We start from the raw sequence: 23889 nt of genomic DNA on the forward strand, positions 1-23889 counted from the left end.
GACCTTAAAGAATTCCTCATAAGATTCTTTCCAATGTGAAAATCTCACTCAGGTTAAACTCAAAGTTTCCATTATTTGACTTAACACCTAAACAGAATGATCACTGCAAAGAAATGGTTACAGCTTTGAAGGTGACAAGCATACCAACAGAAGCAAATCTGTTTTGCTTCCATTTTAGGAAAGCAAGTGACATGCAAAAATATCAGGGAAAGATAGAGCAAACAGTTGCGCATCCCTTTATTATTAATGCATTTGTAATTATGGATAATGCTTGCCTCACAAGAGATTGGTATTGTGAGAATCTTTGATTAACAGAAAAAAGATCTCTGAAAATGCATTTATTTTGGAATTGCAAGTTTTCTTATCATACTGTCCAAAGTGACCAGTCTAACTTGCTATTTACAGTGTATCTATTTTTATAGATATTGTGAAAGACAAAGACAAAAAAATAGAGAGATAAAAACTCAATAAGCAGGGTTTTCTCTTGCCTGTACCCATTCAAACACTCGGAAAAGGTGGCTTCTGCCACAAACAGAATCTGGGAGTATTTGTATCAGGGAGTTAGAAAACATCAATTTTTATTTTTTATTTAATGAAAAAAAATCTCTTCTATATTATCTCTGGCAGATACTCACTTTTCTGTTACAAAACCAACTTGATTGCTTTTTAACTCTATAGCTTTGGTCAAGGTACTTCATCCCTCTTAATATAAATTTCATCCTCTAAAATGGGGATGATAAATAGTATTTCTCATGTAAAAATTTTTAAAAAGGATTTGATAGGATTATGTCTGGTAAAAATCCTTCTACATTGCTTGGTAACTAGGTATAACTATATATTGGTATTAAATATATTCTGGAAAAGTTTATTTAATGTTTATTTAATATTATATTTAGATATAATAAGGAAGTCTTTCCAGTGAGGGAAACTCACAAGTCACTGGGTGATCCTTTCACTGTTAAAACCACTTAAAAATGCATTCCACATAATCAGTCACAGCTGACCCTATGGAACTTTTCCCATTATCTAAAAAGAAATTGCCCGGCTTCCTCGTCTAAATAATAATCTTGGGCGCCTGGGTGGCTCAGTGGGTTAAGCCGCTGCCTTCGGCTCAGGTCATGATCTCAGAGTCCTGGGATCGAGTCCCGCATCGGGCTCTCTGCTCAGTGGAGAGCCTGCTTCCCTCTCTCTCTCTCTCTGCCTGCCTCTCCATCTACTTGTGATTTCTCTCTGTCAAATAAATAAATAAAATCTTAAATAATAATAATAATAATAATAATAATAATAATCTTAACTTATGCGAATATAGCCTATTATCCCTGGCCACTCCTTTCCTAAAACTGACAGATTCTCATGTTTCAGACTAAAATCCCTTGACTTTCACTCCCTCGCATATACCTTTAAATAACTGCAATAACAGTAACAGGTGATCTAAGTGGAATCTTAGTCCTTATGTTGCTTTAGTCTCAAATGGCTCTAGATATTTGTTGGTTTAATAATTGGTATTAATAATTGACATATCTTCCAGTTCTCCTTTGTGTGGCTCTGCTGGATGCAGATATTTCAAAGTTAAAAGAGATTAGTTTTGGAAATTTATCTTCATGTCAGAACCCAAACTAGACTTAATAGATCATAAAGCTTTTCAAAAAATAATGCTGAGATAAAAACTCTAGATCTGAACTACTGATTAATATAATGAGCTCTATTTTCTCTATTTTAAGGAAGCTTTGAGTAACAATACCCTAGAAACCTTCGCAATTTCCCATTCTCATTTAACCTTATTCACTAATCATTATTCCTACAGACTCTCCATGCTTATGCCACCCAAGTGCTAAGCCTTGTGCCTAGAAATGATAAACTCTATTAATATGAATTACAAACATAGAATATATGCACATTTATATGGATCTTTATATACTCAAGACAAGATTGTTTCTCAAGATAAACTCATTGCACCAGATTTTGTGAATTATTCATCACAACTAAAATAGGAAATAGGTAATAAAAGAATTTGATACTAAATCTTACTGAAACAGGGAGGTGGGGTTGGTGGTAAGTCTTCCCTCAACTAATATACATATCTGCTTAGCAAGAAGATTAGATTATTTTATGAGATTTGTCAAGATATTTCAATGAATACTGATCATGCATAGACCTGAGAAGAAATTTGCAAATTCGATTACTGTTGGAAACTGGATTTTGATGCTTTCTGAGACTGCCTGATACAGTATTTGGGTCTCTGTAAGAGTTTTGTACATGAGTGCTGCCCAGTTAGAATTCTGGTTGCTTTTATGATTCTGATTTATTACATTTCCTCTCCCATCATCAGTATTCCCATAGGCAGAAAGAAAATTCATTTGCAATGGTGACACTCAGAAACTGAGTCACTTTCCCTTGAAGGGACGTTAAGTAAGTTTTGGTGTTACTAAATTATGGTGATTAATTCTCTAAGTGAGAAAATCTCAAGTGTCATCATATCATTTGTCAGACATTAAATTATGCTAAGTTATCTTCTTTTTTTCTGTTCTAGCCAAGAGAGAGAAATGATATAATGCAGGCTCTGGCAGCTTAAATCTAAATAAAGCATTCTATTGCTATTTCCACATTCTGTCCAATGACTTGGGTTGTAATCTACAGTGAAATGTTTTTGGACTATGTGAATGTCTATCTAGGAACCTGGCAAATATCTTCCAACTAGGGCATTATGTGACTCTGGTAACACAACTGTGAGAACGCATTGTTTTTCTCCCTAATCTAACTATAGCTTCATTTGACATAGGATTCAGACAATGTGTTTTGATATATTTTCTTTCAAAGCATACCACAAAATACAATAGCAAGATTTCATATGATTTTCTAATATCACAATGTTTCTTTGAAAAGTTTGTTTCCAAAGTTATAAATTTAGATAGTCAACAAGAGCACATTGTTTTAAACTTCAGTGAAGAGAAGGGATTATAAAAGAGTAAAGAAACATATATTTTACACATGTAAGTCTAAATAAGAAAAATAATATTTGTGGAATGTTAAATATTCTAATGCCAAGAAATCAAAGGAAGATTTTCTGTCTGAGGCTACCGATTCAACTTGCTTTTCTTGTTTTAGAACTTCTGTGTCATTATATTATTAATTTTTAACCTTTATTTAAAACACTTACTATTTCTGATTTGCTTTTTTATGAAACAGGAAAAATTCACTGAAACTTGGAGCAAAGGAGAAAATTTTTACCTTTATATTAAGTTACAAATAAAATAAACTAATAAACTTACAAAATATTTTGCCATAAAAAAGATTTAAATAATTTTTACTGCACCAATTTGTTTTAAATGTCATTCTTCAAAATCCATATAATTCTGTAGTGTATAGGAATAAGTAATTCAAAGAAGTCCTAATGTTGGAAAATGTCTTTTTCTTTAAACTTTTCTTTTTACTTTTCATTGTTCTGATCAATAAACAACAAATGCTGGTTCCAGATGTCTCACATCATCACCACTATCAGTATCTTCACTTTATTCTGTACATCAGGTTACAGAAGTATTTTAGCAAATGGCAAACTTTTTTTTTTTTTTTTTTTTTGCTTTTTACTGTTGTCTAATTCACAGATAATTTTCATTTCTCATCCTTTGAGAGAAATTTTTTATTCTAGGTAGACTTTCAGTTATTTTCTTTTTTTTTATAGTTTATCTAATTCAATTTGAAGGTTATTTGGGCTAGAGTGTCCCCAATCTAATTAACTTTATAAAAGAAATATTGTGTTTCTTAGCTTTGAAAGTATTTACAGGTATGTGTATGTTTGTAAACATCTAATGTTTTATCTCCATAGAAATCCTGTAAGATAAGGAGAGGAGGTATTTTATAAAGTAAATTAAAATTTAGAGGAGGTCACATGACCAAACAGAACAGGACCAGAAGCCAATTCTTGGAGCCCTATTACAGTATGCACTTGAATTTCAGTGGACTGTGGAAGGAAGAAAGGGGGTTGCACACAGAAGGTAACACTGTTGACAAACTCTGTCCTAAGGGCCACCTGAAGCCAGGACTGTTTGAATGGAATATCACAGTAATGACGAAAGAATGGATTGTATTGTTTGTGGCTCTCCCCCCTTGATATTTTTCACTTCATTAAAAAAAATCACTCAGTATTCTGTCTATAAAACTGTAGAGGAACAGGAAAAAATAATATGCTTTTAAACTTTTCTGCATGCATTTCTAGGAGACGGAACTTCTGAGTACTCCCAGGAGAGCTTTGCAGAAGCTAGCCCTCAGCAGCTCCTCTCCTAGACATCAAGGGAGACATCTGGAGTTACCAATCTAGTGATTCCTGTCTTACTCAGATTTTCTCAAAATAATAATAAAAGAGTAGTAAACAAATTAATGGTAAAAACATATTCTTTTAAACAAGTACAAAGAAATAAAAATAAAAAGTTTTTTTAATGTTCATGATTATCTGCAATGTGTTTATGGGTATGAAAGAATGACTGAAGTTTTACTTCATATCTTTATTTAAAGTCATAAATCATATATGGTTTGAGATAATACTGTATTACCATAATATTAGCTTCAGACTATAGTAATGTATTAGTTGCAAAAGTTTATTAGAAAGTAAGCATGGTTATTTCAAAGAGGTAAGAAGGAGTAAGAATATCTCTCTGCATTAGAGATTCACTTTGATTCACTTTACTTTGACTATTCCTAATTTTCATGTTCAAGCTTAGAAAAGCTATGACATTCATTAAATTTGAGGATGTTTTGCTTATTTACTCAAGTACATTTTTGACAAATCATTTATCTGTTTCTTAATAACTTGGCTCTTTGGCAAGTTTATATGTACATCATTCTCATCCTAAATGAAATTTCTCATGTCTTCAGAGGGAAAAGAAAAGGGGGCTATTTGGCCTTAATTGAAGATAATATACTTGAAGTCTAGAAATTTCAAATGAATTCAGTGTGCCTCTCTTTAATATCCCCCTGGTCCAAGGAACTCTGGCCAAGAACTCTAGATAAAGGGCTTCACAACTCTTGCTTGAAGAAGCTGTTGCCATTTTAAGTAGAATGGAAGAAAAAAAATGTAAAAAGAATATATCTAAAAGAAGTAGGCTTTAAGAAAGAATTTGTATTATATGAAAATTCTACTGGTATTATGAAACTTCAGTAATCCAGAATATGGCATGCCCCCTTTGGAGCTTGGGGTGGGGGAGAGAGTCAGGGACTAAATGTCCTTTAAAAAAAACACACAACTTCTAAGACAGCGTAACTTTACTATAAGATATTGTTGAAAGAAACAAAATCTGAATGAAATGCAAAGTGACTGATACCTCTTTTATGACCATTGGACTAAAGAAGATAATGGACATCATATATTTACTGTTAACTTGAAATTTGTCATGGGCTGAAGAATTTTAAGTAATACCATATGTTAATATATAGCCTATGAAATAGGTTTTAATTATAACACTATAATAAAAATTGAGTGTGTAATAGTGTATGTTTGTATAATTAAACTATTCACATGATAAAAACAAATATTTTATAAATAATCCTTTGGATATTAACCAAATCAAAAAATTAATTAATGGGAAAGCAAATATGTATGTATGTACGTGTACATATGTGTGTATGTATGTACGTATTTTGCCAACACTTTAATAATCAAGAAACTACCCTATAATATCATCTGGATCATATCAGTAGCACAGAAATCCACACAGTGTTTCTCAAAATACAAAGACCATTTTAATGCAGGAAAATAGAAACTTCAGTCATAAATAATAATTTCATAAGATTTCCCAATTTGTCAAGATGTTTTACTATTTTTGTTGTAGGTTCAGATTAAGAAAGAGAATGTTAAAAAGTTCTGTGGGAGAGAGGAATAATGTTGATCATGATGATAGAGCAATATATAATTTTTCACCCTCAGAGAAATTTAATAGAAATTACTCTGAATAATTATAAGGGAAAGTCACAAGAACTTATGATTGCTTTTTTTTTACATCTTTGAAGAGCCTCGGAAGAAATCAATTAGCATATACTACACTTTGCTATTACTGTCAGTACAGGCTGGAATCATTTTAATATGCTAAAATGTTGGTATGATTCGTCTCTCCATAAATACTCCATCAATCCCAAATCTTGTATCTGATCATTATGGTTAGTGAAATTAATTCAATGCTCTGATATTTTGACTATTGGTGGGAAGCTCTAATCATAAACTTGTAGCTTCATGTAAAGATTAATGAAACAATTCCACTCAAAAACACTGAGTACAGTAATCCACTGTTTAATAGGGATGCTACCATTTAATTTTTAAATGTGGTCATGACTTAAGATATTAAATTATAATTTTAATTAAAGGTAAAATGAACTAAGGATTTAAATCTAAATGAAAACATTTCCAGAAAAATGGCAGTTCTTCTAACACATTTTATCTGGAAATCATTTACTCATATTTAAGTAAAATTTAACTTAAACAAGATGTTTTCCACTATAAGTCTCTTTACATATCTTTTCCATTGACTTTTAAGTCTGTATGCAAGCTCATTATCATATATGGCAGTAGGCTATCAAAGACCATTATTTTATATGATCATCACTGAGATAAAGGGATACTGAATATAAATCCGTATCACAATCTAAATTTTTGTTTTAAAGTTTATTCAATTTCTAGAATCACTTTTTTCAAGGACATACATTTTATGTACTGATATTAGCACAATTTACTCTCTAAAGAGTAACTTACTCTCTAAATATTTAGTTCTAAATATTTTCCTGAAACAAACTATAATAAAAGGGAAAAAAGACCTCCAAGAAAACAATCATTGGAAGAATAGAGAATTATCAATATGGTGTTATTATCTTTGTTTGCTTTTTTTCCTGAAAGACATTTTGGGCTAGAAAATGTTTTTTGACTTTTTCTAATTTTACTGGCTTTTAAATTTAATACTGCTAAAATAGGAGAAAAGTAATCCTGATAAATGTCTGAAGAGCTATAGTAGATCTCAGAGAACCAGGCCACATGGAAATCAAGTGACTTATAATAACATCACATGGAAATGAGATATTTTGTGACTTTTTATCTTCCACTAACCAGTGCATTATAAAGACACATAGCTGTGCAACTTCACTTTGAGTACTGATTGAGAAGTTCCCTTTTTTTTTTTTTGTCTGAAATATATTATACCCCAAAGGAAAAAGCACATACATACACACGCACACATACTCCTACATCTATATGAAGTCGGTACATTTAAATATGAATTTAAATTAAAATATTAATCAATTCAACTACCTTGGATATTTAATTTATCCTCAAAATATAAATAGTTTAAAATAAAATAAAAGTAAAAGGAAATATTGTCATTTTAATATCAACATAAAAATTGAGATTTTTTATATCCTCAAAATCTAGTATGCATTTTGCACATAAAATAAACCTCAGTTCAGACTAGTCGTAATTTTAGTACTGAATAGCTACATGTGCTTAGTGGCTACCTAATGGACAGTATAGTGTTAGAAGATGTCAGTACTCTTGCTTTACTATTGGAATTTAGAGAATATTTTACTAATACCCAGCAGAATAAATAAGGGCCTACAGAAATGAGTGCTCATGGTGGTATAAATTTCTCATTGAATCTACTAAATAATAATCATAATCTTTCTTACGTAATAAGAGAGTTCCTTAATAGAGTTTTCTTATTAATCAGATACAATATTTAATAGAGTTATAGACCACATATTTATTGCGAGTTTCTAAAAAATTTCATATACAGTAAATATACTAAACTCAATCTTGCATTATCACTGTTAAAGTTGGCAACTGTTCCACCTAGATTTGCATGATTGTGTGTTATGAGGGTATTTCTATATGTATAAAATATATTCTCTATTAATATATAAACTTTATTACCTACATATTGCAAACACTAATATGTGACATTGTTTGAGAATGAACTTTTGGTCATTTCAGAAATATGTGAGCTCAATTAATAATTCTAAATCATAGATAGTTCTCCAAGAAATTTCTGATGGATTCTAGTATAGGATTTAGTGGTAGGAGTTGAATAAATATTACTTCTTATAATTTTAAATTTCATTGGAAAAGCAATTATCTGGGTCTCAGTCATATCTCCAAGTCAAGTATGGGAAGCCTATTTTAAACCCTGCTGATCTCTGGCAATCTGAATTATAATTATGATTTTTAAATGTGGAAGTTCAAGTTTTAAGGAGGATATACTATATTGACCTATTTAAGATTGGACAGTGTCAAGAGTAATTCAAATCAATGAAACTAGACAGAAGTTTAGGATGTCAGCAAGGAGAGAAATTATTATGCCTAAATGTTGTCGAAGCATAAAATGGTTTTAGAAAAAAATGGAAAATACTTACAAATAGTAACTCTTTTTGCTAGTTATAAGATAAAGACATTTTAATAATTTGGGATTTGGTGACTTCTTTTATTTATAACAAAAAAATAGTAATGCTATTTTGAGTTACAGACAAGAAAATAATTTAAAGAAAAAAAAGTCCATTAAAAATTTAATGAAAACAGATCATTGCAGCAGGGAGTGTTCAGCACTGGTCAGATTATATAAATCATCACTTTGTTTTTTAATCACAATGACACCACTTACCCAACTTTTTGCTTCTATCTTTACTCTCCTGGTAAAATCATTATGTGTTTAAAGGGAGAGAGAACAAAACAGGTAAAGCTGCAGCAAAAGGTACAAGGATACAGTCCCTTCCTGGAAAGAGGATTTTGTGGCGAACCATTTCTCCCATAATGCATCCCACAGACCATATATCCACTAGAACAGGAGAGAGGGAAGTGAAGAAAAGGGAGGAAAGTAAAGTTAACTAAGATAATTGATCTCTGAAGGAGGAGGAAAAAAGAACAGTTTGATTAGAAGGTACAATTTTTGTCTCCCACCAAAAGTTACACCCAAATCAAAACCAACACTGTAATAGTACATTAGCAATGTTTAGTATGAGAACTCATATTAATTTTTGAAAATTACGTTATGAGTACCTCAGATCACCTCTGTAGTGCCAGTGCCAAAGAGGTGACATGGAAAAACAGAAACTACACCAAATGCACCTCCATAGCTGGTGGCGGCTAACAGAGATCAGGGGGTTTTGACTATTTGCTGGATATAGCGAAAATAATTTTAATCAGTCTTTTCCATTTTCTATTCCACTTGGTTATGTGGAAGACGACTCTTTTGTTCCCTCGTTTTTGTTTGTTTGTTTGTTTAGTTGGTTGGTTCAAAACAACGTACACGCAAGCAAATCCAAGAAACTAGGAAACGGCTAGAACCATGGTTTAAAGGCAGAAGTATTGGAATCCCTGGTGTTCGGGACTTAGTTTTTCCTTCAGAAGTTATCCTTGCAAATAAACATCAGTTTTAGTTTTTATTTAAGTATTTCAAGAATAAAGATATGATCAATTAGCACATGTATAAAGGAGTCATCGGGAAGTAAAGTGAAAAGGTATTAAAGGTGTTTAAAAATTGTTTTGTTTGTTTGTATTGTTTATTTCTCAGTTGTCATACTCGTTAACCAAACATGCTTTGCCTTCTCTTACCAATCTTTACCGTCTTCCAGCTTGCTTTTTAGTAAGGACCAAGGCAACTTTGGGGCAAAAACATTAGGCTGAAATGTTTTTTGGGGAAGGAAGGCAGGGTTAGGTGCATGGGATAGCTGGGCATGCCTGATAGAGGAACAAGCGGGTTTTCTGCATGATAACCTTCCTCTCATAGGCAAGAGGTCAGCACAAGGGTGCTAGCTATGCCTTCACAGATCTAGAGAAGTAAAAAAAAAAAAAAATTAAGGCAGAAACTTGCAACCTTTTCTGGTGAGGGAAGGAAAAGGGAGGAAATCACATGCCATTTGTGCAGCAAAGATCCATAACACCATGAGAGGAAAATTCAGACCCCACCCCCAGGCTCTGTAGATGTTTGATTTCTTGATTTCTTAAAATTGGTTCCCCTTTGATTTTTTTACAAACAGCCTGTGAAAAATGTATACAAATATCTTCTTTTCCAAATAAGTTAGCTGTGATATTAGACCTTGGGAAGAGGAGTAGATTTGCCTCTTCCAAGTTAAAAGGTAACAGAATCCTGCCATCGTTCACCAAAACGAACCTGACCTTCCCAAGAGCTGACTTCTCCCTTTCCTCTGCACAAATGCACAGAACTATTGGCCTCCTTCTAATCTGAAAGTGCACAAAGAAATTTTTTAAAACTTTGGTGGCCAGGGAATTTTCATAAATGCACCCTGTAGTACCTGCATGTAAAAATAAATGGATAATTATTTTTATAAAATTTATAAAAATAGACTGCTAGGAATTAAATAGAATAAAACATAAAGTAACCATGCAAGATACACTGAGCACATACATCCAGTCCTAATTTACAAAAATTTTAATTCTTAGGTTTAATAGATATATTTTTTAATATGTTACATTGCTTGTTAGAGGTATTCTTTTCAAAATAATATATGGCAATGCATTTTAATAGATGTTTTATAAGGCCTTTAATAAAATCAAATTGCAATGCATTTTGAAGATTCTTTTCTTTAAAAGTGTTCATGAATACTAGATTTTTTTAATGAAAGCAGTTAATATAAAATTGAATATTTTCTCCATGATTTGAAACTTGTGAAAATTTACTAGGTATTTGCTATCCTAAATATTACTCACAGAGCAGTTTAAAGGATTAAAGAAACTCTTTTCCAACTTGAACAATTTGGATTATTCTAAATTGACTATTCTTTGAGCATTTATAAGATTCTTGCTCCAAGGATTTGTGACATCTTTTTGTCTTTTCCTAGGAATAGAACCATCAACCTAAGATAGCTACAACGCCAAATGGCTAAATGCAACAGACTACTTCCTGTTTTCAGACTCACTTAGAGCTAAGCTGCAACTCAGATAGCAATTTGTCTCAATAACTCCAGCATATGTGCTAATCAATACCTGCCTGACTGTTTAATCAGATTCTATCCACAGTTCTTTTTGGCCATAACATGTTAGTGTTCTTATGGCAAAGCTTACTTTTCAGAGACATCCTTCTCATTTTTAATGAGTGATTCTTCCTAGTAGTATTTTTAAAAACCTTCTAAATATGAACGTTGGCGGTCCTATTAAAAATATATATACATATACATGAAAGAGAACATTGCCCTTCACCATCTAACATGTATACACATTTTCTTCATGATTTCTGTGGCTGCTGTGCCGAAACCTTCTTACCATTCTCCTTGTAGCCCATTCCCAGAATAACCTCCGGGGCTCTATAATAACGTGTGACCACATAAGGAGTCATCATGAAGCTCGTGCCTGCCGTCCTGGCCAGTCCAAAGTCGAGGATTTTCAATGTACAATCAGACTTGACTACAATGTTACTTGGTTTTAAATCCTGACGATAGGAACAAGAGAAGAAATTAAAAGCCAGCAGCAAATGGAACATATAATTTCTATCTACTCAATCAATATGGCAGTCTTGCAATAGTACTGTTAGGGCCCCCCTCCTTGACTGCAAAGCACTATATGAAGCAAATGATTACTGCTCTGAAAGAAGTTTACAATTGGTTTTTTTGATATTTTTAAGATATCGTCAAAAACTTCTTAAACCCAGAAGAGAATTGGACTATCAATTTTACAATTTAGGATCATCTTGGGAAGAGGTTTTAGAATAAATGACATATCATTTTTGTCATTGTTAGGTTTCTCCTTGTGGCAACATAGACCTTTCAGCTTATTTTTCATTTCTAGGCCTGACAGAAGAGCTAATCAGGGAAGCTGTCTTTATGCTGCCAGAGACAAACTGTGGAAACAAAACAGTCTTATTTCAGCTGCACATATGACCTCTGCCAATCAAGGGACTAGAAAACATGAGGCTTCTCAGAATTTGACTCTCAATGCGCTGAAACAAAATGCAAAACAAAAGCAGCTACAGTATCGCTTAGATTTTCTTCTACACATTAGTGAACTTCGCGCTAATTCTATTTTAAAAGAAATGAGGAAGTACATTATATTCAACTTACCCTTTCTACATAAAGAAAATAAACTACAGTTGCTCTTTCTTTTCTCCAGAAACACCTTAATTATACTTCTGGAGGAGGTGGTCTTACCCTGTGAATAATTCCAGCAGAATGAAGGTGCTTGATGCCACACAACATTTGGTATAGCAGGTAAGACATTCGCTCATGGTCTAACTCCATCTGAATCACCTGACACAAGTTGGCATCCATCAGTTCCATGACTAAGTAACTGGAAAGTAAATCCACAAGGTTAGTTCTAAATCACAAGATCTGTGAAGTCCTTCAAAGAGGCCAGAATCCTCTCCTAAATCCATAAGTCTTCCAAACTTCCCAGCTCTACCTTTGACCGAGTTAAGATTATGAAAAACTTTCATGTATTGGCCACATGTTAGCCATGCTAACTCTACCACAGGTTACTAACAGAAGTGGCATTTATTAGTGTGTGGTCTCTGTTCATATATTTTCTATTTTCCCCCTACCCATATATTTTCTACCTTCATCTTGGCCTCACTTTTCTTCAAATTCCCTGAATTCTTTCTTCAGTATTATGATTACAAATAAGAAAAAAAAATCAGAAGAGCATCTTCCACTAAATGCCATGTATCTGTGTCAAAGAAGACAATGCACTAGGATTCATTTTCTCTCCTCTGTTATTGTCACTTTACTTTAGATAGATTCTTTTTGCACAAAATCAAAGGCACCACAGAAATAGAAATAAAGATTTTAAAATGATTTTAACATGGCTTTCTTATAATTTATTTCTCAAAGTGAATAGAGTCATTCTAGAAAGCTCAAAGTCGATTGATAATAAAAACACATAATAATAAATCTTCTCTGATTAAATCAAGGATATTGGACAATAAAGCACAAGCACCAGAAGACCAGTCAGAAGCAGAAGTGTCTTTCCAGGAAGTAACACCAGAAACAGAACCTTCTATTCCATCACTGGATCTTTTTCATTTGCTATTAGCTCTTATCTCCCTTCAATCCCTACAAGGGATTTCATCCATTGATTTTGTCAATTTCCCTTGAGTTGTTTTGAGTGCTATGCTCTCCCTTCCTTCATGAGTTTTCTTACTTACACATCTTGGAACTCCTCCAATGTTTTCTGGGGTGTGAAGACATTTAATAAACTAATAATCTGGAAAAGAAACAGTGGAAGGGATAGAGGAAGGAGAGAAAAAGGGAGAGAATGAATTATTTAAAAAGCATATTTAAATGAGTATTTAACCCAACTCAAAGTCATACACTAGTCCTACAATAGAAGAGAAAAGTTGGAAAAAAATTTTTGCAACAGTCTCACAGAACACAGAAAAATGTATTCAGAAATAAATACATGATGTATGTCTTCAAGTTAAATGTAATTAAAAAGCTTAAGTTCTTAGACAGAAGGAAGAGTCAGAGAAGGTACATAACTGAAATACTGCCTAGAGTGTGATAATCCTTGGTAGAATACAGAGTAGTAATTAACAAACAAAAAAAGAAGAAAAGACATGTAAGAAAAATGGGCAGCAGCAAAACACCCACCAAGATGTAGCAAGGTCATGTTTTTTCTCCAAATGAATGAGGTGGTTCTCTAACTTAAGATTTTTTTGTGTGTTGCTATTTAGTTTTTTGGCTTCTATTTCACACACAAATATTATTTAAACTAAGCTATAATGATAGGTTGGGAAAAGGTATATTCTAGATGATATCACTGTGAATTTAGTGGAAAATATATTTTAAAATTTATCAAAATTCTGTTTCTTAAATTTTTTTTTCCTGTTTTGTTTATTTTATGTATTAGGTAGCAAAGAGGTTTACCTTCTAACATAAGTAAATTTAAAAAAAAAAAACTTTGTCACATTTCCAAATATACTGCTTACATAAACAACTCAAAATGTCCTTTCAGCTAAATATTCTCTACTAATGTGCCAGTACAAAATAAAAATTTTAAAATATGGATAACAATCTTCTACTCATAGGATAGAACCAACTATTTCACTAAAACTGGACAAGAACAAGTTTCAGATTTAAACATTTTAAGCTATGAATTAATAAATTTTAGTAAATTTTATGAGTGGTATGGAAACATATGCAGTGATTTTAAATATCTGAGAAATGCAGTCAAGTCCAGGGAATGCTGTAGGCCACATGGAGCATTCATTTATTGAAGAATTATTGACAAAAAAAAAAAAATCACAAAGTATCTTACTCTGTTAACTGATAGAGTATGTTGAAAAATGTCTTTGTGATACATCTTTCATTGTGTATATCACACATATTTGGTGGGCCTGTTTTTCTAGTATTTCATCAGTCTTGCAAAGTAATTCATTTTGGTATTTGTTCAAACAAAATCATTAGAGACTGTGCACAGGCACACACACAAATACACACACACACCCCATACAGAAACAACCCTTAAATATGGAAAAATGTTAACCTGTATCACCTGGAAAATGAATAACCTAGCTATTCCAAAATTAATTTAGACAATAGCATTACAATTTTGCGTAAATCGAGATTATTTTAAAAGGTAACTTCTCCACTATGTATTCTTATTTTCCCATTTCCTAGTCCCCTGTTTTATAGCTTCATCTTCTCTGATTTCCCTCTGTTCTTTCTTTGCTCCCTTGTAAATTCTAATGTCTTCTACTAATCATTTGGAAACTGTGTTTCCATTTGCCTAAAAAAAATCACATCACAGCTATTTTCATTTTGTTTCAACAATTTCACACAGGAATCTGATTCAGTTCCTTTATTCTAGCATCTTTAAATTTTCTTTATTATTATTATTATTGTTTTTTTGACAGACAGGGATCACACATAGGGAGAGAGGCAGGCGGAGAGAGAGGGGGGAAGAATGCTCCCTGATGAGCAGAGAACCTGATGCAGGGTTCAATCCCAGGACCCCAAGACCATGACCTGAGCGGAAGGTAGAGGCTTAACCCATGGAGCCACCCAGGCACCCTTATTCTAGCATCTTAAAATGCAGATATGAATCAGTGTTTTTTCTGGCCCCACAATCACATTAGCTCTTACTTCCTAGAATTAAGCATTAATTTTCTAAATGCACTCTCTTCTCTATTATTAAAGATTTAGTTGGGATTACTTTAATGTTTTACTTTACTTTCCATAGCATTTACAGAGTTCTGCATTCTGACTGCTTTTATGTAGTACCACAAGTACTAATGTGGAACTTCCATTTGGTTGTGAGTGAACTTCTTTTCTGTTAATGAGTTCTAGAAAATTAGTTCCACAGATGTACAGAAGGGCACATGGACATACACAAAAGGGGAGTAGCAGGTAGAAAGCCAATTACAAATAATCCTTTCAATTGGGAGGTTCTTTTTAGGTATCATAAATGTGAACCTCTACATTTCAGTCAAGAACAGGGAGTAGGATTCCCTCAAATTCACCAGATACATGGGAATTTCTCTACAGTGTGTTTATTGCATTATGGGAGTTAGAAGGAAGACAGGGGAAATGTAAATATATGAAGTCACAAACTATCAAAATTTCCCATACAGTTGCTTCATTGCTTGCATCTATCCATTTTCCATTGCCCATGGGATTTCTCATCCTGTCTGCTATCATAAAAATAGATTATATTGGCCATGTGGTTAATCTTATTCCTGCCTTTATTTAACATACTGGCAGAATAAATTGCTTTAGTAGAATGACTTTTCTTATGAATCATCCTTTCCATCATTTATATAGTCCTTTTTAGAAGTACCATGTTCCTTGCATGGTCAAATTAGAGATGGGTGCATTTTTCATAAAATTTGCCTCTTTAGTGAGACCTTTCCTGCTCACTCTATTTTAAAAAGCAAGCCCACCCACCCAGCACTGACTAGAATAATTTTCCGTCTTCACTTTGTTTTCCCTAATAGTGCTTATCACCATCTGACATTCTCTACATTTGCCTATCTATTTTCCGGATGGTCTTTTTCGTTCACCAGTACAATATGAGCTCCACATGAGCAGGGATTAACTTCTGTTATCTCCACTACTGTAATCTTAGCATCTGCATCTGTCCATGGGGCAGGTTTCACTTATTTAACAACTATGTGTCAAATGGCTGAATCGCAAAGTCAGTGAAATAATAAGAGGAAAAGAGAAACATTGTCACTGGAGAAACAATCCACATATTTGTATTTCAAATATCTTCCAACTAAACTCTCATATATACATTTGCTTCTTCTTAGTGAGAGATGGTTGTCGTGACAGATTCCCTTGTTATAAAACTGTGCTGATAATTTCACATATCCTGTGTGATTTTCACGCTTAAGAAAAACTTTGCAGGGAGTTAGGATAGCTATTGTTATAGTTTTAGTATAATAATTATCACTTATTTTCATCATACGTTTAGATGTAATAAGTTATCTGTACTATATTTATAAATTCTTTATTAATAATAGTCATTATTCAAATCATGAGTGACCTCCATGTACCCTTACTAAGAAGAACGGGAGCATAGAAAGAATTCTAGAAGCCTTTGTGTGCAGTGGAAGAAGCTTATACTCTGAAGTTGAAAAAAGTCCTATGATGGTATACCCTACTTAGTTCCCGTGAGAAAAGGTCTTGATGATCCTGTCCTGATGGCCTTTGCAGACATGTCGCCACACACAGGCCCAACCCTATAAAAAAGAAGATGCTGAAACAGAGTGAACATTCGAAGGCCACTGCCAGACTATAGCTAAAGGAAAAAGGAGATAAAAATTTTCACCCATTAATAATTAAATTTAAATTATAAAGAAATATAATGTTCTGCAGGATATTTTTTGGCTTTGTATTTGTTTGCTTTTGATTACTTTGGAAGAAGTCTGGAGCTCTCTGGTTATTTTGGAACAAGATAACCAAATATGGTTAATTTCACAGCAGGAAATATCTATCAAATTTATCCCTTCTTCTACCATATGGTTTTGAGATGATTTTTAAGCAGAAAGCTATCATGAGGACAATGAAATCAAATGTAACATATGGAAGGATAAACAATCTTAACAGGCAGAAATGACAAAGTAAAGAAAGCCCTTCCTACTCAAGTTGGCACACTGATGTTCCTTCTCCAATCTCACAGCCTCCCACTGCCAGAGAGTTAAAAATAACGACTCACGTTCTTATGGTTCACACACTTCATGAGGACCAGCTCCCGGTAAGCTCTCTTGGCATGCGTTTGGTTCTGAAAGGGTCTGCTGAGCTTCTTAATGGCCACATTTCTGTCAAGAACAGCATCATACGCAGCACTGCAGGGATCCAAGAGCAATCCAGAGTTAGGAACCAAGAAACCCTTAGAATTTCTGCCGACTAATAAGAGTAAGGCGATGGGTAAAGAAAATACTATTTTGGAATCCTTCTCTGATACTTTCTCCTCAGGTCCCATGCCAATCAGGCTGTGAATAAAGATCTAGAAGTGACTAGTATCAAACCATTCTACTTGCTAGGAAAAGAAAAAAAGGAGAGTATCTTGCCAAAAAACCCCAGCATATAACTGCCTCCTTGAGTGGGAGACAAAAGAAAAAAAGGAAAGTGCTCTGCTTTCTACTGGTCCAGCCATGTGAATGTGGCAAGTCATTTAATGTCTCTGAGCTTGAATTTCTCATCTAATAATATGTAATATTTAGGTTTTCTCTAGCTATAAAACTCCATTGTAGTTTGGTTATTTTAAGTGAACATTATTCTTTCCCATTCACAGGAACCATATTCTAAGGTATGACCTTCATTGCCATGAATGTAAATGTTGGCTGATGGTGAAGTGTGCACATTAACGATAATGAAGCTCAAAATAAGGAATGTAATCATAAGGTTTTTAGAAGCATAAATAACTGCATTTAAATACAAAGACAGGAATGAATGCCACTAACATTCGATGCTTTCAAACTATTTGAGAGTGAAAATTTGCCATGCTTTGAAAAGCAATCCACATACAGGACTGTTTCTCCCACACTCACAATATGTGGGTCTGGGGATCAAATAAGGAACTTAGTCTCTTCTTGGTATTATACCTAATGACTCACTCACAGATTTTCTGCTCCCCCATCCCTGCAGCTTCAGATGGTGTTAGATTTTGTCTTAATTGCCAGGAAGGAATGCAGCAATCAGTGTTCTCTACAATTGATCTGTTGACTTGGAAGTGGCATTAACGATGCAGTGTTCATGCCACTAAACTAAAACATCAAAAAGGGATTACTGTATTGTAAGATAATGATGGACTAGCAGGATAAGATTGGAAAAGGTCTTATAGTTCATCTGGTCCCTGTGTCCATTTAATACTTATTCTTCCATTTGATACTTATTCTCCTCCAAAATATCTCCATAAAGAGTTCGGCCAGTCTCTACTTAAGCATCTCCAAAAACATGATATATTAATATTGAGGCAGCTCATTATGTTGTTGAAAGTCAGAAATGTCATCATTCTAATAAGCAAAGTTGTCTCTATGGTTTCTAGTGACTTTCTCTGCCTACCAGGGTAACTCTTGAAGTAGAGTAGTCCCTTTTCCATTGTGGCATATCTATAATATCTGAAATCCATTAAAGGAATGAGCACAACCCTTGGTTTAGTCTATAAGCACCCAGTAGCTCTTGGCTCCTCTTATTTTTTCCCTAAGTCTTTTCTTTCTCAAGCTAAACACTACTAATATCCTACCACCATTTGTCAAAATGTGATTTCAGGTCCTATCACCATCTGGTCAGTTTCCTCTCTATAAATTCCAGTCTGTTGTTAACTGAAAATGTGGATCCTGAAGTGAATAAACATTGTGAGTCTAGGCATGGAGTATCACTGAAGATTAGGGTAGCGCTATCAACTTCTTTATTCATTCACTAGCTCCTTCACTCTACCAACACAGATAGTACAGCTAAGTCTGTCTTGGCTTTTTTTTTTTTTTTTTAAAAGATTTTACCTATTTATTTGACAGACAGAGATCACAAGTAGGCAGAGAGGCAGGCAGAGAGAGAGGAAGGGAAGCAGGCTCCCTGCTGAGCAGAGAGCCCAATGCGGGGCTTGATCCCAGGACCCTGGGATCATGACCTGGGCCAAAGGCAGAGGCTTAACCCACTGAGCCACCCAGGTGCCCCTGTCTTGGCTTCTTGATAACAATATCACATACCATTGATTCACAGTGAAGCTATATTAATTAAAAATACTGTCTTTTTAAAAACCTGTGCTACTTTCAAACTATTCATGTCAGCATTTGATTCTGCTGTTCTTGTGAACCTATCAATGGCAGCACAGGTAAAGGAAAGAGTCAAATAGACCTGTATCTTTTCAGTAGTGTCCAAGAACAACAGTGAATTTGGAAACACAGAAATAAAATTTGTTTTCTGTAGCTAAGAAATTGTATCAGCAGAAAATCAATCAAAACAGTCACCTTAAGAAGAAAGAATAAATTTTAGGCCAAAACAACTTAGGTGAAGTCATTACATTATCTAAAGAAAGAGTAACAATCAGTCATGTGGGCCTTAGAAAGGAATCAGAAAGGCAAATTCTGGCACATCTGACTGAAGAAGTGCCCTTCCACATAGGTCCAGGGACCCAGTCAGTCAGGCAGATGTGTACATCTGTATTTTGATTGGCAGAAAATGTGGACAGTTAGCATTCTGACCAGCATCCCCTGATGAGGCTGAGTCTACCTTCTGCAGTCAACATTCTGATCACGCTCTCCCTCAGATTTTTACATGCAGGCATATTACCTATATTTGGTCAGCTTGACTATTGCATTTCTCATGTGTTAGTAAATCAGCATCTGTTTTTTTATAGAGCCTCTAGTGGATGTTTGTCAGTGTGAGTTTGAGTCCCTGAGATACCAGCCAGATCCCAAAGGACAGTGGGCCATCTTCCAACCTCATGTGGAATGCCTAAGAAAATGCCATGCTCTGGGGTTCTTGGGAGGTTCTGACCAGTGTCTTCCAGAAATGTTGTGGTTTTCTCCACACTAGTACCTCTTCTTGAAGCTATTTTAGGTATGAATCTCAGCACTGCTGCTTACTAGATGTGAAGCTAGGGGCAAGCCACTTACACTCTCTGCCATTAGTTTCCTCACATTTAAAATGGAGATAACAGCCTGACAAGACTACTACGATGAGTAAAAGAGGCAATAATGCATCTACAGTGCCTCACCAAGAGTAAGCTCTTAATAAATAATAACTAATCCTATTTTTAAAATCAGTATTCTTGTTGGAGTCATTATGTAATGGGGGATAAAATAGAACTTCCTAAGGCATGTGCTACAATTGGACATATATCTACTACTAATCATCAGTTTTTAATCTTTCTATTAACTACAAATCCACTTAACTATATCACTCTCTTGACTGCATTTCCCAAGTTTGTCCCATGATATAAAAGTTTAGGGCAAAAAGTTAGGCCTTATTAAAATCTAGATATATTAAGCCATTCGGATCTACTAACACTTTAAATAAGTTATCCAGTACGATTTATTTTTAATGAACGCTTTATTCCCAGTGGTTGCCACATCCTTTCTTAATGGCTCACAAAAGGTGTCTTTTCTAACCAATACTAAGGTCAATGTCAAGCTCAGCAGATGTCTCTTATAATCTCTCTCTTCCCTTTAAAGGAATAAGAATGTTTGCCTTTCTACAGCTGAATGGAATACTCTGGTTTGGCTCACTGAATTTCCATTTGCCATCTTGTGTCATGTCTTCCAGGCTGGAAAAGACCTGGGAATTAAATATACAATTCCCGGATGCTTTTGTAATCAGTGCTCCCGTCTCCAATAAGATCCTGCCACGTTAATGTGACTGTGAGAGATTTGTAAGGCACAAGAGAGGGTGGTCATTTTCTAGCGTTTCTTGGTTGGAAAGCAAGGCCTCATGGAGATGTGAAAGTTCCTTCCACAAACAGTCATTCATTATCCAAATTCCTGGGTGAGAAGAGGGGTTAAAGGAAAGGCAACGGTGGATTCTAGATTCCAGGGCCCAGTCACCAGCATCACAGACTAGGGACACCAGTAGTAACTAGGGCACAGTTTCAACTCTAAGATTCCTAAATCTCAGTTACTATCATGTATTGTAACTGGAAGCTCAGTGGTTCTCGGATACTCAGAGGTGGGAGGTCCCCTGGTGACTCAGCTCTCTAGAGTCTGGGAGTCATTCCAAGAAGTCCAGACTAGAGGCCACTTCTCCAGGCCTTCCAATGATTTTGAAAGCACCCAATTTACCGTATTGCCTACTTTAAATGTTTCTGTCTCCTGCCATGAACCCCAGATGACACTACAATCATCCCCATCCTCTAGAATTCCTCAGTGATTACTGGCAGCAGTTTAGCAAATACATCTGAAAATTGGCATCAGTGGTACTATATAGTCAGAAATTGATGTCTGAAAGTTTTCCATTACTCGAGTCATTTTTTTTTTAAGAGTCTTGCTTCATAGCACCTTACTTTTTTTTCTTTAAGTATTTTTTTTCCTTTTATCATCATGCAGGTAAGAGGTAAATCTTTATGAAGATTTTCCAGCAACTTCCAGCAACTTTCCAGCAATTTTGCTAAAAATTTTTCACAATTTCTTGATGCACATTACTAACCCACCTCCACTTCTACCAGGCTTATTTATAAAAGAAAGATGTAGCCTTTTATTGTTATGTTCCTGTCATTTAATGATGCTACAAAGTTAAATTAACTTCCTTGAATATATTTATATAAACACATGCATGGGGACACACACCTCTCTGCAGGCAATTCTTATTCTCAACATATTTAATAGGGTCTTTGTTTTTCTTTCTGACAATTGCAGACAACCTCTTGCACAAATAGTCATCTTCTTAAATAATCATTCATTTGATAATCTTTCTTGTTCCCTTTCCCTTTCACATTTAAAACATTGTTGGTCATATTAACATGTTTATGGGCCAAAGATAATTCATTTTTTAAATTTTATTTATTTATTTTAGAGAGAGAGTGAGATAGTGAGAGAGAGCACAAATGGGGGAGGAGAGGGAGAAGCAGGCTCCCCGCTAAACAGAGAGCCTAACATGGGTCCCAGGACCCTGGGACCATGATCTGAGCTTGAAGGCCGACACTTAACTGACTGAGCCACCCAGGCACCCTGCCAAAAGATAATTTTTAAAAAATCTCTAGGCCTTATGATAACTTTATCTTAAAAAATAAAAAAAATTAAAAAAACTTTAAAAACCTTATCATTGCAGCATCTTAAATGTCTTAAGCAATAGCCCAGCAGGCCAGATTCCCTCCTGCGGAAAACACTGCACTCTTCATTGCTCTTTTCTCTTTCCCACATTCTCATTTGACCTTTTCCAAAGACCTGGACTTTAGTCAAAAGCTACCAAAAAAAAAAAAAATCTTCCCAATGCCTTTAAAAATCTTACTTTTATGCCCAAACATTACACTCCCTAGAGATGCTCTGGAGATACTGATTCATTCCACTAAGGAGAACAGAGTTGGGGGACCTGCCAAACTCATCTCTGCCTCAGGACTTTCGCAACCATTCCTCCTTCTGCCAGGCAGGCTCTTCCCACATCCTTATTTACCTGATTCTATCTTGCGATTCAGATTTCAGCCCAAATATCATCTCCTCAGTAGAAGCCTTCCCTAATCACCCCATCACAAGCCAACAGTGGGTTTTTTGATTAGTCGCTTTTGTCATTGGATTGCTTAGCTATAGTAGGTTGCTTATATTTTGTCCGGGAACCTTCTGACTACAGCAATAGAATTCTAGCAATAGTGACTTATGTAATAAAAATATTAATGGAAAGTCTAGAATTAGGCATATCCGGTTTTTAGGGATACATTATAACTCTTAAAGACCCTAGGCACTTTTGACTTTTGATTTTCTGCAAACTGATTCTCAGTATATTAGGAAAAAAAAAAAAAAAGCCAATTATAGAGCTCCTTCAGTGCATCAAAGGAAAGTACCGGTGCTGGGCTGCATTGCTAAGATTCCCCTTCAGTAATAAAGGACTTATTATCCCAGGTGCTGGGAGTGCTGCCAGCAGACAGTCCCTCAACTCTTACCCCACTTTGGGTATAATTTCAGCAAAGATATGCTTAACCAAAGACTATACTTCCTCATGGGCAGCCTTCACTCATTGACTGATGAACATGGCATCATAAATGCCTGACCACCTCATCCCAATGCAGGACAGCTGGAAAGACTCTTTGCATTTTCAGAACTCCCAGTCGGGTCAGCAGAGGCTTCCTTTGAGATTGCGTTGCTGCTGAACTTCTGCCTCTGTGCCTCTTGTCCTTCCTGCAGGTGTAAACCACTGAAACACTTCCTAATAAATCTCTTGTGTGCAGTTGCCATCTCATAGGATATTTTCTGGGAATACAACATTTGACAAGCAATAACTCATGGCCAAACAGCAATAAGCTGTGGAGTTCACCAGGATCTTTCTCTAAACAAAAGGCAGGGTCCAATTACAGACAAAAGTAGCTGAGCTCAGAGCTCAGCATCGAGTAAAGCCATTTCACCTTTGCAACAAACTAACCTAGATGACCACGCCTAGTGACATAGATTCCAACCAAAACCATTCAAGGACCAACAGAGTTGAAGTAGGGGCAGCAAAGGGCTCAGCAGCCCCTCCCTTGAAGACAGCATTGAAAGCAGCAACAATCCAAACACTAAAACCGAACTAGTGCATTGCAACCCTTCAGTGGACTAGTGACAGGGAACATTTCACAAAGACCTACTACCTTGATGAAGAATATAGGACCAGCTAAACATACTTGTCACCACCAAAAACAGATGAACCTAAAGAAGATGGCTGCCCTAGACATAAGGCAACCATATTCTTGGAAATCAAAATAGGATGATAGCATTGGAGAAGAAACCAAAGGCTCCCAGAGAAGAACTGCTTCATCTCAGTGAGTTGGGGTTATAGGGTGCATGCAGGTAC

General features: G+C 34.9%; 1 protein-coding gene across 12 annotated transcripts in view; it reads right to left on the bottom strand.

Annotated features, from left to right (window-relative positions):
* The window catches only part of MAPK10 (mitogen-activated protein kinase 10), a 585543-nt gene that overhangs the window by 70537 nt on the left and 491117 nt on the right, over positions 1-23889 (bottom strand). For 10 of the 12 annotated variants that reach the window (XM_032332788.1, XM_032332787.1, XM_032332786.1 and 7 more), the window contains 5 exons: positions 17132-17261; positions 13119-13177; positions 12127-12265; positions 11246-11411; positions 8730-8801 (listed from right to left, as the gene is read on the bottom strand). In XM_032332788.1, coding sequence (XP_032188679.1) covers positions 8730-8801; positions 11246-11411; positions 12127-12265; positions 13119-13177; positions 17132-17261 — 566 coding nt within the window. The remainder of the gene's footprint in view (positions 1-8729; positions 8802-11245; positions 11412-12126; positions 12266-13118; positions 13178-17131; positions 17262-23889) is intronic. The other 2 variants (XM_032332792.1, XM_032332784.1) reach the window with 1 other exon arrangement.

The sequence above is a fragment of the Mustela erminea genome, chromosome 2, assembly GCF_009829155.1.
Source record: "Mustela erminea isolate mMusErm1 chromosome 2, mMusErm1.Pri, whole genome shotgun sequence".
In the NCBI taxonomy this organism is placed as follows: Eukaryota; Metazoa; Chordata; class Mammalia; order Carnivora; family Mustelidae; genus Mustela; species Mustela erminea.